The sequence below is a fragment of the Aedes aegypti genome, chromosome 1 (genome assembly GCF_002204515.2).
Source record: "Aedes aegypti strain LVP_AGWG chromosome 1, AaegL5.0 Primary Assembly, whole genome shotgun sequence".
NCBI classification, from domain to species: domain Eukaryota; kingdom Metazoa; phylum Arthropoda; class Insecta; order Diptera; family Culicidae; genus Aedes; species Aedes aegypti.
The window spans coordinates 212,974,018-212,994,813 of record NC_035107.1 but is presented as its reverse complement, the minus strand read 5'-3'; the positions used below and the strand labels follow the sequence as shown (position 1 = coordinate 212,994,813).

Below are 20,796 nucleotides of genomic sequence, written 5' to 3'. Positions count from 1 at the left end.
CACAACAGCTTATGAACAACAGTCAACCTTTTGCCTTCCGCCATCTGGTTTACATTAACTATTTTGGAAACATCGTTGGTGGCTTGAGTTTGAGTCAACACTAGGAATAAGCTTCCGCGTACCAATGCAAAAGGGTACGATAGTCTATAAGTTATTTGGTAAGCGAAAATACACGAACAGTTCAGAACATCAACTCGAAGTGATCGCCGGTTTTTCTATCCGAATGAAACCCTCAGCAGCGGTCGTTATTTGGCGACCAGTGACAGTGTGGAACCAGGACGGAACCGAAAAAGTGAAATGAAAACTGTGCTGGCGATTACGTTAGCAGCAGTGATTGTGCTAATTTACCTGATCACTGTGATCAGAGATGAACTTATGAACATGTCTGTAGCGAAGTACGCTATTCTAACAAACTAGGAAAATGTTCCTGAACGCTTATTAATTTGAGAAACTAGTTAAGTGTTTTGTGAAGATTGGGGTAAAAGTGTACAACGAAAACTGAGTAGAAAGTGTCTTAACATTATTACAAACATGGGTAGCGAAGAATCCAAGACACAAATGAACCACCAGAGTGACGCTGAAGTGACGATTATTAATAATCAAAATGAGAATGCAGAGAAGTTGGAAAATCATGCATTCATACTATGGGTCATCCTTGCAATAGTGGCTACTCAATTAGCTATAACACTTGTGGGTGTAGTGAAACGTTACATGAGTAGGAAAACAATGAAAAAAGCCGAAGAACAATTTCGCAACAAACCCAATTTTAGTGCAGAAAATCAGAACAAATACATGTCACAAACGAAACCGTTAGTCGAAGAAAACGGTAACACATTTATTTTCGATGAAAAATCCCACATCAAAACTGACCAGGATGAGAGTAGATCTCGAAGAGTTTGACTTTGATGTACAATATGTACCCGGAAAGACCAACTTTGGAGCTGATGCTCTATCTAGAATCAAAATCAATACCGAAATCTTGAAAGACATGTCTGTTCAAAATCAGTCTGTCCTTATGGTACAAACCAGAGCAGCATCGAAGAAAAATCGAAATGACACCAGCAGCGACTTACAAGTGATTTCCAACGATGTAGAGACTGATCACCTCAATATCCGAAAATAACTCGAAGTGATCACCGGTTTTTCTATCCGAATGAAACCCTCAGCAGCGGTCGTTATTACATGGCGACCGTGACAGTGAAAATACAGAAATCCAAGTAATGAGCCCCTTATTTCTCTTGATCGATACAGTATAGCTTCGTAACATGCAAGGGCACGTTGTAAGTTTAATTCGTATTGTATTGAGTTCACTTTAGATTCGATTTTGAATGCCCAAAATCATTCTATACTTTGGTTTGATAATAATATCCCCAACATAAAATTAGAAACGTAAAATATTCTCATAATATTTAGAAGGGATTGTTCACAAACTATGGTGGTACATTTCTTACCACGTAGATTTTTGTCCATCTAAATGGGATATTCCCAGAAAAACTTGAATGACTAATCCGAAAAAACACTCAGATCATATTTCAAGCTGTTTCCCCAGTATTCGGTCTAGATTTTTAATAGATTGTGTAACGAAACATTTATCTGGCAAATATAAACCATATCCACTTGCATACTCAGCTTAACGTGTTACCATAATTGTTAAACATCCATCTTCGACACTGAAAGATGTTCAAGAAAGCACAACGGAATTGTTTGTTTGTTCTGAATATGATGACTACTAACAACATTCACCGTACAACGCCGTCATAAACCATCGCCTTGTTATACACAATTTATTTCAGAAACTCGACTTTGGCAGATCGGAGGACAATATTCTTGCATGTTTCATGGAGTTTTCCGGGAAAACTTTTTTCATCAAAAACTATGCGTCCATCTTGAACTCGATCGATAAACTAAAATGTAGCAAGTAACAGAATAAAAGTGTTTTTAACCGATTTGTTTTAAAACTAACTAAACTGGAAAGACGACGGAAAACGTTTGCGCTGAGAATCGCGTAGACACTTTTTCATAAACCCACACAATTGAATCGGGAATATAGAATCAAAACGTTTACGGAATAGCAAATAAAAATTGTTCGATAGACAGACAAGAACGTAAGCGAAATCAAGTATAGATTTAAAAATTGTACAACTGTAGACACTTCTAAGCTCCGAAAAATTAAAACTTTGGGATGGTACGTTTCGCAGTTCACGAAGCATCCGGTAAACTATGTTAAAATCCTTACAACCTAGGAGACGCAGTTTTACCTCAATGGTGTTGCGTTTCGTTTAGCAGAAGTAGCGTGTGCTCTAGGCATCCACGAGAGAAATGGAAATTCCGTCATCCGAAGCGGCAATCTTGGCCTCGATCAACGCTCCGTGAATGGAGTCCGGTTTGCCGTCCGTCATCATCGCCTTCAGCTTGGGGAGATCTATAAGAATGAAAATTGAAATGATTAGTGTATTGGTATTAACTTTTTGTCTCTGACCTGGGGTCAATATGACTCTAGAGCACGTTGAAGGCTAGTGAACCGATTTATTAACTACCGTAAAACGGGGTGAATAGAAAAAGTGGGGCGAATAGAAACAAAGTGACCTACAGGTAGAAATGCGTCTATTATGTAAAGATAAACTTAAAAAAACCTACTGAAATATATTTTTGCAATTCGATTGCGTATCGGCTTACTTTTTATCAAGGAAATGACCTACATAACAGCCTACTTTTCCTACCAATAAAAACAGTGCTGAAAAGTGTTACTTTTCAGCACTGATAACAGTATCGAAAAGTAGCACTTTTCTGTTCTGTTTTGGAAGTTACCGAATCGGCGTCGGATCACCTCCATACGTCATTTATTGAAATGCTGTGATTTTCTCAAACCATTTCTGATTCTAGGATCCGAATCCGATTCAATTCGGTTCGTCAAATGGATGTAGAATCAGAACTTAAGATGAAGATGAAGAATCAATCCATTTGACGAACCGAATTAAATCGGATTCCTAGAATCAGAAGCTGGTTGACCGTGGGGATTCTGAGTCTTGCGGAAGTATAGGATTTATGAGTTCACTATATAAAAGGACGGGAGCGTTATGGGGCGGTTCTTGTAATCTTGGCAATTCAGCATATACAATATGGTTGAAAATTCTAAACGGGGCGTCCTTACCTGTAGGCGAATTCCGGCGCGTATTTTCTTCGAAGAAAAGAAAATTTTCTTGCTAGTGAGTAATGAAAGAAAATTTCTTGTCTTCGAAGAAATTGTTCGCCGGAATTCACCTACTGGTCTGCCTTTAAAAGTAGAATTAGCAATGAAAGTGTGAAAATTTGGGACAGTCATTCCACAGCCTACCTGATTGAGAAACACTGAGTTGCTACAACGCATGGATGGCCATGTGGATATTCTTGAAATATCCCCAAAAATCCAACTTTACCGGCATTTTTCGTTATTGCAAAAAATGTTGTATGCAACTCGTTGCAAAACTCGATTTTTTCAGCACTCTTCGTATTTATCCAACTCGGCGAGCCTCGTTGGATAAATGTACGACTCGTGCTGAAAAAATCATCATTTTGCAACTTGTTGCATAAATAACTATTTTCCATTAGTTCAATAGTAACAGAGTATCGACAGACTATTTTCAAATCATAAATTTTGCTACATTTTGCTGGGGACGGACCTGGTGTAGTGGTTAGAACACTCGCCTCTCACGCCAAGGACCTGGGATCGAATCCCATCCCCGACATAGTCACTTATGACGTAAAAAGTTATAGTGACGACTTCCTTCGGAAGGGAAGTAAAGCCGTTGGTCCCGAGATGAACTAGCCCAGGGCTAAAAATCTCGTTAATAAAGTCAAACCAACCAACTACATTTTGCTTATACAAAATAAGAAGAAAATATTGAAATCTCAACCATTTTTGATAGCTTGAAACATCCGCCATTTTTGACGATTTGCAACATGATCAAAAATTGAAATTGTTTTTTTAATAATTTCAATTTTTTCTTCACTAGGTGAATTCGTTATGATATTTTTTTAAGATGCACTCGAACAAGTGTTTATTTTTCCATTTAAATGAAAAAATATTGATATTTACTGAACAGTGTTTCTATTCGCCCCATTGCGGGGTGAATAGAAACATACAACATTTTCACTAATATTTGTACGAAATAATTTTTGTTTTTTAACGGCAATTGGGGTCTCATACAGAACAGATTGGAAATATGACAACAAAAACAGCTGCTAAAATTAACGCGAACACTAGCGCACCTGGTGGCGGCGGGCAAGCTTTTTACACTGTAAAGTTTTCGAAAAATGTACTGAATTAGACAAGAAAACTCGTCTAAATATTTTTTTGAGATCTCTACTCCAAGGTTGTTGTGAAAGAAAGGTAATCTCCAGAAAAAGTGGAATTTTTTCATTTATAGTCCAAGTCTAACTCTAACGATAGATGGTTTTGAATTTCCTCCCTGTTTTAGTAATAAGATCGTACAATAGTTTATAGAATTGAATTTAAATACGAATGAGATAAATGTTCATTAAAATCATTTTTTAGATCTTTCAGGAATATCATTACCTTTAATTTAAGGGGGCAGGATCCGTCATTGATTTCGAAATTTTCGAAAGCAGTTTTTTCGTTCTAAAGCGTGATTTGCTGCTGACAAGTAATTTCTCGGCCTATCTTGATGCATGGAAAATTTCTGCAAGGAATCGATCAAGAATGCGCTTTTTTCTGATCGCAGTACGCAGTTGAAAAGAAATGTCAGTTCAAATGCACGATGTACAAATATTAAGGGGGCAGGATCCGTCATTGATTACGGAATTTTCAAGAGCAGTTTTTTCGCTCAAAATCAAGAAAATTTACAGGAAAATGTGTTCACTGTTTTCTATTCTCCAACCTAAACACAGTGAACAAATTTTCACCGAATAATTTTAAGTATTGAACAGAAAAACTGCTTTTGAAGTTTCGATGATGACGGTGATTACGATGACGGAGCGTTGAACGTTAAGAATGTGATATATTTCGAAAACTGACAGCTACTTGACGACGTCATTCCTATCCTCCTCGAACAAATTTCTCAAAAAAATGATCTAGTGGTCCGGAAGGTATATGGTACGTATCATAGGAGTGACGTCACATGTTTACAATCAAACTTGATATTTACATCAGTAAAGAGCCTGCTTTGTTAATGTTTATGCCGTGTTCAAATGGGAGTCGCTGTAGAAAAATTTCTTCAAGGAATCGGCGAGAAATTTCTTTAGCGATTCCTTTTCAGTAGCAAATCAGGCTTAAATCAAGAAAATTATCAGGAAAATGTGTTCACTGTATTCTATTCTCCAACCGAAATACAGTGAACACATTTTCATCGAATAATTTTTAGTTTTTAACAGAAAAACTGCTTTTGAAATTTCGATGATGGCGAAGATTTCGATGACGGAGACTTGAACTTTAATCTGCAATTTTTCCGAAATTTAAATTACAGTTACTAAGCACAAAATGGTCAAGTTTGGAAGCATAGACCTCGGCTTCTAGTGCTCCGATTAACTTAAAATTTTAATCGTAGCTCAGACATAACTTTTCCTGAAATAAAATTCACTATTTTTACACACATTTTTGTTCAGTTATTGCAAATATAACATTGAGCAAAAACGGCATATAATATTTTGAAAACATGCAATTTTACTGTAAAATTTTATTAACAAATTTGTAAGTATCAACAAATGTATCATATTTGCAGAGGAGGATTTATTGCCATTTTCGTCTTAATTTGTGTTTTGTTATAACTCAAAAGATTTTTTTTGTGAGATACTGTAAATTTCCAACTAAGCGATTGTCAAGTTATTTACAAGCTGTGGTGAAAACTTCAGGTCAAACAAAGCTCTAGTAGTCTTCAAACTTGACAATTGTGTAGTACTGTATTGAGAAAATAATACCATGCAAATTTCGCACAATATTCCAGATTTGGAATTTATTTTTCTTATACAACAATGTGTGTAGTAAGTTATTTTACAATTTGAACATAATTTTCGATAACATTTCCTCAACTTTTTCGGGTCTTTCTTTTCTTTGATGATCAGACTTAGAAGAGAGTAAAGGAAGATTTCTTTAAAACTTACATTTTTTAAATTAAATATAAATGGTAGGTGACCTAAACGCTTGGTGTATTTGTTCAAGAGTCTTCAGATTTTTTTTTGCGATTCAGAGGATTTTGAACAAAAAAAAAACTTCTCTTCATCAGGTCTATTGATTTTTAATTCGCCTAATTCGGCTAATATAGTGATACTTGGGATGTCGGGTCAGCGATTGTACGTAAATTCACCAAAAACTATATTCTAAACTTTTTCTTATATTGTCTCTTGACTCGAAACATTTTGACGATTGATCGGCCTGCTGGTTTACTGAACTAGGCTCATGTTCATCCATGTTAATATCAGTTATACAAACAATGATTATTCTGTACATATTGAGAAAAAAAAACAATGAAGCGGAGTTAGATTTAGAGTTGGCGACCATTATGATACAACCACAAATCATATTAGAAATATCGGATTAGTTTGGTATCTACACCACGCTTAATGCTCATATCACGCTCAATATTGCGGTTAAAGGCTGGTTTCCTACTGACAAGAAAAGGAATCGCCTATTTCGATGCGTGGAAAATTTCTTCCCCAGAAGTGGTCAAGAAAATCACATTTTTGATCCCAGTACGTAATTGAGAAAAGAAGTGCGATTTAAAAGGGAGCTCCCTGTAGGAAATTTCTAGACCCATTCAGTCAGGGAATTTCTTTACTTTTCTTGAGCGAAACAGCATACTTAGCTTAAGACGCCTAATCGGTTCGATATAATTCCGCACTTCGACAAATTAATCAACCTTGCACTCGTCTAAAAACTTGCACAACAGACTGACAGCTATTTTTTCTGCTTTACTTACATCATAGCAAACCTTTGATGGAAAACAATAAAGAAAACTCTACTCATAGGAATGAATGAATAATGTCAACCACATCCTTCACGAGAGTCTAAATGCGATCGTGATGGAAGTGCCGCTGCTTGTTTCATTGCACTACACATGAAATTTTAAATGCGTTCATAGATTTCCATGAAAATTGGCTTTAATTCGAACGAAATTTTGTTTGATGATTGCTCATGCTTGAATGGTTGGTGCTTGAGCATTGCACGATGGAAGAAAAAGGTACACATGATTGAATTTAACGTTTTTTTTATAACAAATTCATTCACCGTGTCGCAAGGGGCTGAAGAAGGTTGGTAGTTGTTAGTTCATGTCAAAAACTCCGAAAAAAGATGTGAAAGATTATCAGGGGAAAACTGTTTATATTTGTAATGCTTAAAGTTTCGGGCCTTTGTTGACAAATGTTCCGATTTAGGTTCAAGGCTTACTGTGATGGCAGATCAATAATGTTTATATAACGTCAAACAAATTATACGAGCGAAGGAAACCATTTTAGACGAAATTAACGTCAATATCCTGCACTCTAAATTCCGATGGGGCAAACAATGTTTTATTCGCCTACTCTGCTACGTATTCCTCGTATTCTAGCCGAAAATTGCTTTTTGTTCTAAGATGGCTATCTGGGTCTCAGCTAAGGAAGACGGGACCCATATTTGAGAGTAATAAAAATGGTTTTTATCTACACGGTTTAAGTTGTACACATTCAAACATGTCGGAGAGTGTTTCTATTCGCCCCATTTTACGGTATTGTTTTTTTTTATTTTCGCAAGATTTTTTTTAATATCTTGTAAAAAAGTTTTCTATAATAATTTTCTTGGAAATAGTACGTTATCTGTGCCTTAGGGTCATATTGACCCCAAATTTAAATCGCGGTAAATTATTAAGCTTGTTCTTAAGACAAAGTTTCGATTTTCTGTTATTAATCAGATACAGAAATTTTATATATTTGTTGCATTGAAAGCATTCAATTCATTTCTATCTAGCATGAGTCCTAGATACTTAACTTCATCTGACAAATTTATTGGAACCTCTCCATGTCTACTTGAACAATTTGAGTTTTTATAGCATTAGGAAAAATCTTCCATTTTTGCAAGTATGAAGAAAAAATATCCCAACTTTTTTGCAATCTATTACAAATGACACGCAGGCTTCGTCCTTGGGAAGAGAGACGTGTGTCATCCGCAAACAAAGATTTTTGACATCGAGAGGAACATCAGATTAATCAGATGCAAAAATATTGTATAATGTTAGTCTCAGACATCACTGCCCATAACTGCATATTTGTAACATTCGACAAAAGTAGGCATTGAGTAAATGGGATACCAAGTTTGCATTTTATTGCAGTATGGGAGGGAACTGATATTTCAAAAAATCACTACGAATTCAAAAGTGCTTATTAAATTTTGAGGCTGAAATTTTGTACAACTCATATCGCTTATTGAGTGAATAGTCAGAAAAAAATTCTGATAGAAATTTCGTTGCCACTGCATTATGAGGCTCATATATAATCTCAATGTGACTGTTATGCGGTTACAATTGCCAATGTGACAAAACAACTTGGTACTTTTTTTCGAATTTTCTAGAACAATCTCACAGATTTTAGTAAGTGGATCGAAAGGATTTGTTATTTGATGACTCTCCCCGGTATTAACTCTAAATTGTCAAAAATGTCGAATGTGACTGTTATGCAGTTATGGGCAGAGCAGTCTTGAGGAACACCAGCTCATACAGGAAGTCTTTCACACTTGGAGTTCTGATAATTAACCTGACGTGTATGATTTGTCAGATAACTTTGGATTATTATAACAATGTTTGTTTTTTAATTAATGTTTTTTAGTTATACAATCAAGCCAAACACTGCCGAATGCGTTTTCTATGTCTAGAAGAGCAATAGCCTTTAGATTTGTTGGACCGAATCAAATTTGTTACACGTACAAGTCCCTACCCCACTTGTTATGCAGTAAATCAAAACGCAATACTCACTTTCGACGAACACCTCATTGTTGTACACCATGTGGCTCAACTGCGGCGGGAATCGCCGAACGTTAGCCGCCGGAACGCTGGTAATGATGCCCACGTCCAACAGCATATAGCTACCGTCGGAGATGTCGTACAACGCCCGGGACCAATCATCCTGGTGGAAGACCAGGCAAACTTCACCCTCCTCGACCGGTTTGTAGACGTTAGAGTCCTTCGCCCCGGCAAAGCTACAATGCTCCAGGATGGCCGTGTACTTCCGCGCATTCTCAGCAGCCACCACCGAAATTATGCGTGTCTCCAGCACTTCACTGGCATCGATTATAAGCAGCTTCTTGGTTGTGCCACACGTTAGTTGACTGGTTTCCATTGATTCCTTTGGATAAAACATATATAATGTGATTAGTTTTATGGTTTAGTCATTGCTGTTAGCGACTGAGTGTCTTAAAAATAGAAAAAGATCATACGGAAACCAAAATGAGACCTAGATTTACTAAGATTTTCTTCAGTACCGTGGACATACCATATTTAACGCAGTTAAGGAAATTTATGAATTCAAATATTTGTTTGAGATCAAAACTTAAAAGTCAATAACCACGCTGGCCACGTCCTCACGATCATCGGGGAAGGGAATGAATGTTATTTAGACAGCTATCGTTAGTAGAGACCGCGTATACCTCTGCATCTCCACAGTTGTCATGGAAAGGATATTAAGTTAGTGGAATAAGGATCTAGCAGCCACCTTTGGTTGGTGATGCGATCCATTATATATTCACGCCTAACCGGATTCGCTATATTATTAGATAACCACATTGTACGCCGAAAAAGTGTTCATCTGGTTATCCTGATTCTGGAAATGATGTTATAATTCTTAAAACTAGTTTATTTGATAATTTTATTGCAAATTCAAACTTAGTAAGTCAGTATGATCAGTAGGGGCCCAGATAGCCGTAGCGGTAAACGCGCAGCTATTCAGCAAGACCAAGCTGAGGGTCGTGGGTTCGAATCCCACCGGTCGAGGATCTTTTCGGGTTGGAAATTTTCTCGACTTCCCAGGGCATAGAGTATCTTCGTACCTGCCACACGATATACGCATGTAAAAATGGTCATTGGCATAGTAAGCTCTCAGTTAATAACTGTGGAAGTGCTCATAAGAACACTAAGCTGAGAAGCAGGCTTTGTCCCAGTGGGGACGTAACGCCAGAAAGAAGAAGAAGAAGTCAGTATGATACGCCTATTAAGTCCATTTATTTTGAAATAAGCACGTTTTTCAAGAAATAAGGAGGTTTTATTGAGTGAAAACCTATGCTTGCAATGCTGTATGATTGCAATAATGAGTTCAGAACTTACTTAATATTTTAAACTCTCAAAGATTGCGTGCAGGCTTAGCACCAACGCACATTGGGGAATTCCGATCCCAAAGGTGGAAAAAATTGATAAATTTCACAATAGAAAGATAAAAAATAAGTTTTATAGCTCATTCGAAAGGAAATTTTCTCAGGAATCGATTGGTGATCGTTTCATGAATGTGGGGCCAATCTGGGATAAGCTATGGTGCCCGTTTTGCCCCAATTCCTTGATAATTTAAGATTTTCATGTTGTTTTGAGTAAAACTATTTTATTGTGAAGATTATTTCCCATGAAATCCATCATTTCTAGTCCATTTAACAATGTTTCACAGAGGACGTTATAAAAAGATGGAAATTTAGGGGATTATGGGGCCAAATGTTCAATGAAATATTTTTGAAGAGGAATTTTTGTTTTAAATTTTTTCAACGTGTTTTTTTATTGAAATAAATTCTAAAATAATCAAATAATCATGAATACAGCTTGCAGAAATAAGTTGTAGTAAAATTTGTAGAATATGTATGATCATTATTTATGCTCTATGCAACATATTGTGAATAATTTACCTTCTTATATCACAAATTCCAAACATTTCCAAACGATGTGCGATAGTTTGGGTAAACTATATTGATCTAAATGATCGATTGCCGTTAGCATTGATAGGAGATAGTGGGAGCATATAGTTTTTTGTCTATTTTTGCCCCAATTCCCCTAAACACGATTTCTTTCGTAATTAATTCAACTTTTTTTCCCAAATCAAAGTTATTGTGTACTGAATTGTTTATTCTGTATCTGATACAATATTTACACATAAACAAAAAAATAACCAAATAAAAAAAATCAAAAATGAATCTATCAAGAAATCATCAGCCGTTTTTTTCTGATTGCAAAAAATTACTCAGGATCAGGTTAGTTATTCAATCATTACTGAAGCAATTTCGTGAGAGTCAAAATGCATTTTACAAGAAATTATTCGGGAAATAATTTTGTCTTTTTATGGATATTTGGTATTCAATATTCACATTGCCATCATACACTACAGAAAAAGTTATCATAAAAGTGATAATGCAGTTGTTTATAATGCTCAATTCTAGTTTTTTCCAAAATCGATCATTCATTTCATTAGTATAATTTATAGTTACTATGTTTGTTATGTTGCCTCTACATTTGCTGTTAACAGATTGCTTGTTGGTTGACATCAATGTTCCTCATGGTGAACCATACTTTGTTAATATTGTAAACAGTAATTATGGTTACATCTGTTTGACTGAATTTCAAGCATGTTCAAGAGCCTTCTAAAATGCATAACATGAAGAAATTTATATTAATTAACTCATTACGCGTGGTAAAGATGGACAAATTATGAGTGGCAATATGAAAAAAATCCACGAGCTCGGCTGGGTTTAGAAGCCAAGACTTTTGTATACTAGACGAGCGCTTTACGGGCTCGGTAGCTTAGTTGGTAAAGCGCTCGTCTAGCATACAAGAGTCCTGGGTTCAAATCCCAGCCGAGCACGTGGATTTTTTTCATAATTTCGCCCATGATTTGTCCATCTTTACCACGCGTAATGAGTTAATTAATTTTATAACCATGCGGATTGGATTACTGAACAGCTCAATATAAGCGTCAATTTATTTTGAATTAAGCATTATTAACTACTACATCTTCAATAAAAATGTGCCATATTGAAATATATGGAAGATTTTGTTTGTTTATGATCACTTTTTCAGTAGTAGGGTGCAGGCAGAGCTACTTGCGCACTTCCATGCAATTTTATTCTTATGAAATTTCTTCAAAATGCAATTTTATTCTCATGAAATTTCTTCAGGTTTGATTGTGTAACTAATTTAATTCAGAGTGATTTGTTTCAATCAGAAAAAAAAACTGCAGATGATTACTTAATGGATCCATTTTTGAGTATTTTTATTCTTTTTTTTTATTTATGTGTAAAGATCCCCATAATCTCCTATGTTTTAGAATTTAAATACTGTATCAACTACTGAATAAACTATTTAGTACATAATAAATTTAATTCGGAGATATCTGTTCAATTAATTATGAAAGAAATCTTTTTTAGGGGAATTGGGGCAAAAATAGACAAAAAACTATATGCTCCCACTATCTCCTATCAATGAGGCTAACGGCAATCGATCATTTAGATCAATATAGTTTACCCAAACTATCGCACATCGTTTGGAAATGTTTGGAATTTGTGATATAAGAAGGTAAATTATTCACAATATGTTGCATAGAGCATAAATAATGATCATACATATTCTACAAATTTTACTACAACTTATTTCTGCAAGCTGTATTCATGATTATTTGATTATTTTAGAATTTATTTCAATAAAAAAACACGTTGAAAAAATTTAAAACAAAAATTCCTCTTCAAAAATATTTCATTGAACATTTGGCCCCATAATCCCCTAAATTTCCATCTTTTTATAACGTCCTCTGTGAAACATTGTTAAATGGACTAGAAATGAGGGATTTCATGGGAAATAATCTTCACAATAAAATAGTTTTACTCAAAACAACATGAAAATCTTAAATTATCAAGGAATTGGGGCAAAACGGGCACCATAGCTTATCCCAGATTGGCCCCACATTCATGAAACGATCACCAATCGATTCCTGAGAAAATGTTAAATTAAGGGCTAAATGCTGAGAAAATTGAGAGTATTCCTCACTGCTTGCTCTCTGTAACAATCATAATCCGCGAGAGGTTTCAGAAATTTCTTAAACAATACAATATCGCCCATTGTCCTCTATAAAAATTCTGAACACAATTCTCGATAGATATTTCTACGATGAACAACGGTGCCGAAGACCGCAAAGCAATCCGATGCTTGAGAAAAAAGATATTAAGCATATACTATTCGGAAATTTTGCCCGATTTTGTTATTATTGTTATTCCTTTACATGTTAATCAAAGTAGCCTTGCCAATAGGTTCACATTGAATTAACTTTTCAACAGGTGTTGAATTGTTTCGCGGTCTTCGGCAATATTCTTCATCGTAAAAATACCTATTGAGGACTGTGTTCAGAATTTTTATAGAGGTCAATGGGCGACCTCTGGCGATTTTTCTTTCCAAAAGTAAGTTTTCCCATAGTAAATCCCATACAAACTTTGAACGGCTGGCGCTAAAATATAGTTTCACCGATCGAGCTGAAATCTTGCACAGTTGTTATGGGACCTAAATGCAATCTAAAAAGTGGACTGGAGAGAGAATCTAAATTTTGTCCCACACTAGTATGCACACAGATCTTTTTTTTTTTTGACAGGGCGAGAAGTCTGTGTATTTGATTTATTGGATATTATAAACTTTTTAGATTAGCGGGCTTCAACAGTTTTATTCCAACTGGTATTTGCCATGGCCTTCTCCCAGTTCCTGAGTTACATTTTAATGGAGCATGGTGAGACTCCACAGAAAGGCTCTGGCCCTTGTAAATGTTGTAATCATCCAACTCTTGCCAATTCATCTGTTTTTTTTCATTTCCTTCTATTCCCTGATGCCCAGGCACCCAGTAAAGAACTATAGTATTATTTACCGACAATTTTCGAAGTAAGAGAGTACATTCCCAAACCAGTGAAGTACATGTGTATGATTTCGAAGCAGCGAGCGCTGCTTGGCTATCAGAAAAAATGCATATGTTGGAATGCTTGTATTTTCTTTTTAAGCAAATAGAAGCACATTCTAGTATAGCTTGTATTTCAACCTGGAAGACGGTTGGCCATCTACCCATTGAGACTGATAAACATACACCGGGACATGTAACACCAGCTCTCACTTGATCGTTTTGTTTGCAACCGTCAGTATAGAAGACTACCCAAGTGACAATTTCACAGCATTTTGGCATTCGTGTGGATTTATTAATGCTTTATGACAGTTACGTGAATGCTATGATAGCTAGAGGCGACATTTAACGTTGCTAGAAGATGATATTTTGTAAGTCGACTCTTAGTTGTTTTCAAAACATTTCAGAGACAAACTATAAAGTTAAAATTTTGTGGCTACAAAGCCAGCTTTATTGCAGCATATAATACCTCATTTAAACTGCATATGGTGGCTGCAGGGGCCCAGATAGCCGTAGCGGTAAACGCGCAGCTATTCAGCAAGACCAAGCTGAGGGTCGTGGGTTCGAATCCCACCGGTCGAGGATCTTTTCGGGTTGGAAATTTTCTCGACTTCCCAGGGCATAGAGTATCTTCGTACCTGCCACACGATATACGCATGCATTGGCACAGTAAGCTCTCAGTTAATAACTGCGGAAGTGCTCATAAGAACTCTAAGCTGAGAAGCAGGCTCTGTCCCAGTAGGGACGTAACGCCAGAAAGAAGAAGAAGATGGTGGCTGCATGAAAGCTATTTGTGACGGCTATGGTAAAAGATTGATATAATACACCTCGTTGTCATAAAAGCTGCTTTTAAACTGATTGACTTGCACTTGAATCTTGATAACTTACCTTATTTATACCTATTCAATGAGTATTTGGGCTCTTCAGATGCGTTGCAATGCATTCCGAACACTTATTCCTGACGAAAAAACGACAAACTTATGTCAATTTTCATTGTTTCTGCGTAAATTCTTCATAATAGCATACCCAAACTGTAAACTTTATTGAATGCTGACTTGGTTACCATGAAAAGCGAAAAAAGCTGCATCATCTTCAATCAGCATTTGTTATGGCAATTTTACATCCACAAATGCCGAATCATAACAATGTGCCCTTATTTGTGTATTTATGATGACAAAACAGCATTTGTCGATGACAATCAAAAAAATATGGTTGCGCCATATTAATTTCACTCTGATTGCCACAGTTTCACTTTTTCAAATCATATTATCTCCATGAATCCGCGCTTTTCATGCTATGGTGTGATGATTAAACTGACTGAATATAGTTTAAAGCTCAATTACTGCCCAATCAAACCAAGAATGGTTGAATATGTTTTATTCTTCACCTGGCGGTTTATTTTAGCAAATGCTAAATAACTCTTAATATACCACTTTCAGAGGAGGCACCCACAAATTCACTTCTTTCTTATCACATTTAACAGTAAATCTCACTTGGCACTAAATATTTGAGCACTATATCCACATAAATCACATTAAATATAAAGCACTACGAAATTAATTATCACGTGAAAACACGTCTTTCAATCTTATTTTGTTTTGTTTACGTTGTAATAAATTCAGCAAGATCGACGTTATGATAAAATCATTTTCAAGATGATGTGACATTCATCTAGAACAAGAGGCCTTAAAATAGCTACCATAAATGCTATTTTGCTTTATTCGTGTGACATAATTATACACTTCATAGCCTCTTTCAGAGTGGGCCAACTAGTCACGTTCTAATCTACAAGAGGTTTTGGGGATGCGATGAAGGCAACAGTGCCTTGAACGTGGTTTTATGGGCGTTTGTTTATAGCACCCTGGAAGTAATTCGTAAAACTAAAATTGTTACTTGGGTATTGAACCTGAGCATATTTGTGGCCCTCCCACATCCCAGCCAGACCAATCCGGCTCTACTACATTGTACCTACGATCAAAATTAAATGTTGTTTCCATCCAGTCATTGTTGACTGTAACTAATGGATTACCCCCGTTGGTTTGACCACATTTAATCTGAGCACTTTTTAATCTGTACCCCGCTAATTTGCCCATCGTTCAGATTGAAAATGGTTCAAACGTCATTTAGCTTATGGAATGGAGTGGTGAGATGGAACGCTGTGGAACGGAACGCAGAGTCAAAACAAAACAGTGAAAGAGGTAACCAGAAACACGTTTCTAGGGCGACTAGATGTTCAAATTAAAAATGAACCCCGATGGTTTGCATGAGGTACTGTTCAAATTAGCGGGGGTGTACGGTAATTAGAACTTTTTTCAAATTTTCTAAATGACCTTTTATGTCACCATCATAAAAAGAAACCGTAGATCGTTTAAGCCGTAGTGCGGCTTTCCAATAGACATATAAGAAATTAGACTGCTATTGTCGTTGTAAATCATGTGACCAACATCTAGTACGCGAGACTTGGAGATGGTACTCAAAGTGTCAAATTGTCTCCAATATAACCATAGTAACCAGTTTTGGAAACCAAAGCAAACATTGAAACAGTTGTTTCCATCACACGCGCATTGCGTTTTATCGGAACAATTCGATACACTTTGAAGAGTTTGAGCTCCACATGCAGACGAAAGTTCCGGCAAGGTGTGTCGTTTCACAAGTGATTTATTCTTTTGTGCTTGTTAATCGCTTAAGAATTAAAAACGGGGAAGGAAAAAGGGATGAAAAAAAATTCAACTCGAATTTCAAGCAACTTCTAGTACCTACCTTTCTCTCGTCGTGTATATCAAAAGCCAAATACAATTATGAGGATCTCATGGCAGATTTCTGAGATAATAATGAAAATGTGCGATTTTTGACGGAAATGCAAAATGGGGTGTTAAGGAATTTGAGTTTCGTAAATAAAACCATATTTTACCAACAGCAAAACAAAACCTTTTTACCATCAGTGCACCAGATTCCGCTCATTTAAGGGAAGTTATGTGTCCAAATGTTTATTATAAAATAACCATTGTGTCGATCAATACTATTTTTATGTCACAGTGTAGCTCCAAGTATAGGTAACACAGCGTAACAAAAAATACACTTTCGCGTGTCTCAAGGATCAAATTGTGTGTTTCTAGTAGATTTTGGGTCGCTGAATCCGATGCCGTTCTCAGAAATGTTCCAGCACGTCAGAATTTTTAGCTACAGGTCGCCAAAGTTGTATAAAACACTGCTTTTATTGATGTTTACATGAAATTTAAAATATGATTTATCAAACATTTTTGTGATATAATCTACCAAACATGATAAATAGGACTTGAACATTCAATTTAGACACAAATCAGTTGAAATTTGACGATAAAATTAAGGCTAAATCGATTTTTTTCAACATGTTTGCAGTCTTCATATAAAATTCTTCGTTTCTCTTATATGGCATAATACAATACTTTTCTGAACCACCAAAAAATAACTTTTTACCATCGAAAATATTATGAACTGCGTTGATAATTATTGTTCTATACATAAACTTTGAATTCTGTGACAAATTGAGCAAACAAATTGCCGTACAAGTTGGAAAACTTGCATGCAAGTTGGCTGAAACAGTCAAATTTAGCATTTTCAACCGTCAATATCTCAAAAACTAGACGTGCCATGATATTTCTGAAAACGGCAATGGACTCAGCAACCCTTAATTTAGTAAATAGTGGTATTTTGGTTCTTGAGACAAAACCGTGTTCTGCAGTGTAATCAGCGGCAAAATAAAAAGAACTTGAAAAACTTTTATAAAAAAAAAATATTTAATTGCATTTGTTACTGCATGTAAGTGTTCCTATTTCCGCTCACGGTAAACAGATTTTGTGACGAACTTACTAGAAAAATGCTTAATTTATAATTTCGTTAATTATCACGATATTTTCTGTGGTCAAACCATATCTACTAATGCAATAAAGAAGGCTGTATACTAAAATCAACATTTCTTTAACATTTTGTTCAATTTTTCGCATGAGCGGTTATTGGAACACACACAAATTCCTAGTGGCCCAATAACCGCTCACGAGGTCTTATGTTTTCAATATAAAGAATTATTCTATCAAATGAAAATAATGTCAGACGACTTCATTTGAGAGTTGTTAATTTTGCTAGAATTTAACCGTGCGAAAAATGTTGATTTTTGACACGAAATATCAATTTTTACACTAGTGAGCGGAAATAGGGGCATGAGCGGATACTGGTACACTGATGGTACTTGTTTTTAATTATGAATCGTGGTTTTACCGCTAACCAGCCGAGTGGAAGTTTAACAACTACCGAAAAGCTAAACATTACATATAATCTGCAATTGGATTAGATGGACAAATTGATGTGAAGATTTGCGAAAAAGTTACACGTCTTCTCAGTGAGAATCGAACTCACGACTCCCCGATCTCTAGTTGGGGCGCGTTAACCACTACGCCATGAGAGGACTCATGAACCCTCGGTCTGGCTTTTGCCAAGTTTCCCCTCTACCAGGACCAATACTCAGACGGACTAGGCAATGGCGCCCACATGAACACTGTTTTTTTATTAGTATTGTGACGTGGTAGTTTTTGAAAAGTACCCATATTCCCTTGCTTCTGAGAAAAGGAAGCATTATGAAAATCAGCAGCTCCAATAGAATTTGTTTGAAATAGTAGTGCATTACTAATACTGTCTAGTCGAAATGGTTTTGAATAATTTGTCATTCAAGTGCTATTCTGATTACTCCTGTCTTTTACGTAAGATTAGAGTCTTAAATGTCAAGTCTTAACAAAATTAGGCTGTTTAGTAGTAGTTCTAGTTAATTTCATTTTTTGTTGTTATAAGTATTTATTGGTCATTACGTTCATATATCCTTAAAGAAAAAAAGTCGCTTTCCTTGTCTGTTCAACAATTTTTCGAAACTAGCAAGTGTACCCTAATGATCGATCTCAGCGTCTTACTTTCCATAGTCATTTTTATAGTGAATAATGAAGAGTAAAGTTACCTTAGGCTTCTATTACAGTCTCCTACAAGATTCACTTTTCGGTGGCAAATGCAATGCTTCACAATGCCTACTTTCTACTTGTAAATTTTGCGAAAATGAAGCTGGAATTAGATTATTTATACCGCTGTTACAAAAGAGGTATTTCTTATTATGGCAATGTAAAAATCATATTAAAATAAGATTGTCAGTGAATCTACTAGTCATTTTCCTAAGAGTTCCTAAGTATTCCCTACGTCGTATATGATAACGAAGTATCTAGCTAGCTAATAGTAAGAGTGGCTACGGATCATTCTGGTTAGCAAAAGGCAAACTGAACGTCACCAATAGTATTAATGTCCACTTCGAATAGATTAATTATTTGAAATGGGCATCAATTCTATCAATGACGCAGAATGTCCGTTGGATCACATCCGAGATATTATTGCGTCTATGCCATATGAATTATGACGCGGCTTTAAGCAAAAAATGCCAAAATGTGATACCACCACTACAGTTTACGCCTTTGGTTTCCATCATATGGGCTAATGGATTATGCCCTCCCATCGCGGCAAGGTCGCATAACCAAGGAGAGGGAAATATACTTCCCAACTAACATTTAGTGCAAATGTAAACATTCTCTAGGCCCTCTTTATACGGCTTTATGCTGAGTAAAGGCGCTGTACATACGAACGAAAGCTTCTATGCGATCCTTTTACCAACAAATCTGGCGAATCTACTCAGCTACTTTTAAGCTGTGTTGGCAGCTCTTTTTCATACCGATCATTGCTCTATCTCGACAGTTATACGACAAGTAGCTGTGTAACATCTTCGGAAGGCGCTTTCTCAACCATTTCGCAACTGTTGAATAATTATTATACAGCTTAGCTGTATTATCGATTTAATATTATTTTCAAGCTGTTTCACAGCTTCCGGAATTCATATCATAAGTATCTGAATTTAATGTTCCCAACGTTACCTGCCACCGCTTGGAATCGAACTCACGATCTCTGCATCCACAAGTCTCGACGCTGTCCTTGTTGCCACCACAGTCTATATCGAAAGGTTTCTTTGCCACACCGTTTTGTTCTACATCGAAAACGGTTCACACAATATTGTATAATGATCGTAAAAGATGCCATAGCCTCGCTTACACCACTTCATCAGGCTATAAAAGGGTGCGAAACGTCAAACGCAATGTTTACATCCAACAAGCTGAGTAGATGCGCCACAAGTTGTTGTTTTACAGCATACTGCTGTATGCTCGCTGTATAACTAACGACAAAGCGCTTCTTAAAGCCGGATTGATGATGGCGAGTTTTATTCCACATCATTAGGTTGCTATCTTTTACAGTGTTGAGTTACAGCTTAGTGAAAGCAGCAAAAGCGATAACTGACGAAATTTATTCAGCTAAGATTTGTAGCTGCAAAACGTTTAGGTTACAGCTGTATTAACGCTAATCGTTCTATTTTTGCGCAGTAACCCACGGCATGTCGATGAAAAATAATATCTCCACTATTGGTACATTGTTCCTTTAGTTGCGGTATATTTTTAATTCCGAGATGAGCCAGCCTCGGGCTGCAAATCTCGTTAATAAAGATAATAATAATAATAATATTTTAAATTTGTGTTCCTATAGTTGCGGTACAGTCAACTTTCCCCGACCAACCAGTCTTCATAATTCTTTATAGATCTTTAACCAACGATGGCGATCGCTAACGGTTCAAAACGAATCTATATCGATCGCTATCAAAAATCACTGACTGGTTGACCGGGTCGTTCGTTGCACTAAGCCTGTAGCCCACTTAGTGAAAGACTTTCACTAAACGGGCTGAGTTTCGAGCTGTCATATATCATAGAACAAAAGAAAAACAGAGCTACCAACATTGATAAATTGCGTTTTATGTCAGAAAATGACGTTTGCCTTCGTTTTAGGTGGGCTATAGCCCAACTAACGGGAGCCTAATTAAAACGTAGCCCA

General features: G+C 36.2%; 1 protein-coding gene across 3 annotated transcripts in view; it reads right to left on the bottom strand.

Moving 5' to 3' along the window:
* Nucleotides 1–1,738: 1,738 nt before the first annotated feature.
* LOC5576294 (general transcriptional corepressor trfA) overlaps nt 1,739–20,796 on the bottom strand; it is a 74,428-nt gene continuing 55,370 nt past the window's right edge. For all 3 annotated transcript variants that reach the window (XM_001662534.2, XM_001662535.2, XM_021857478.1), the window contains exons 6-7: nt 8,934–9,303; nt 1,739–2,422 (exon numbers count right to left, since the gene is read on the bottom strand). In XM_001662534.2, the coding sequence (XP_001662584.2) occupies nt 2,301–2,422; nt 8,934–9,303 (492 nt within the window). In that variant the 3' untranslated portion in view covers nt 1,739–2,300. The remainder of the gene's footprint in view (nt 2,423–8,933; nt 9,304–20,796) is intronic.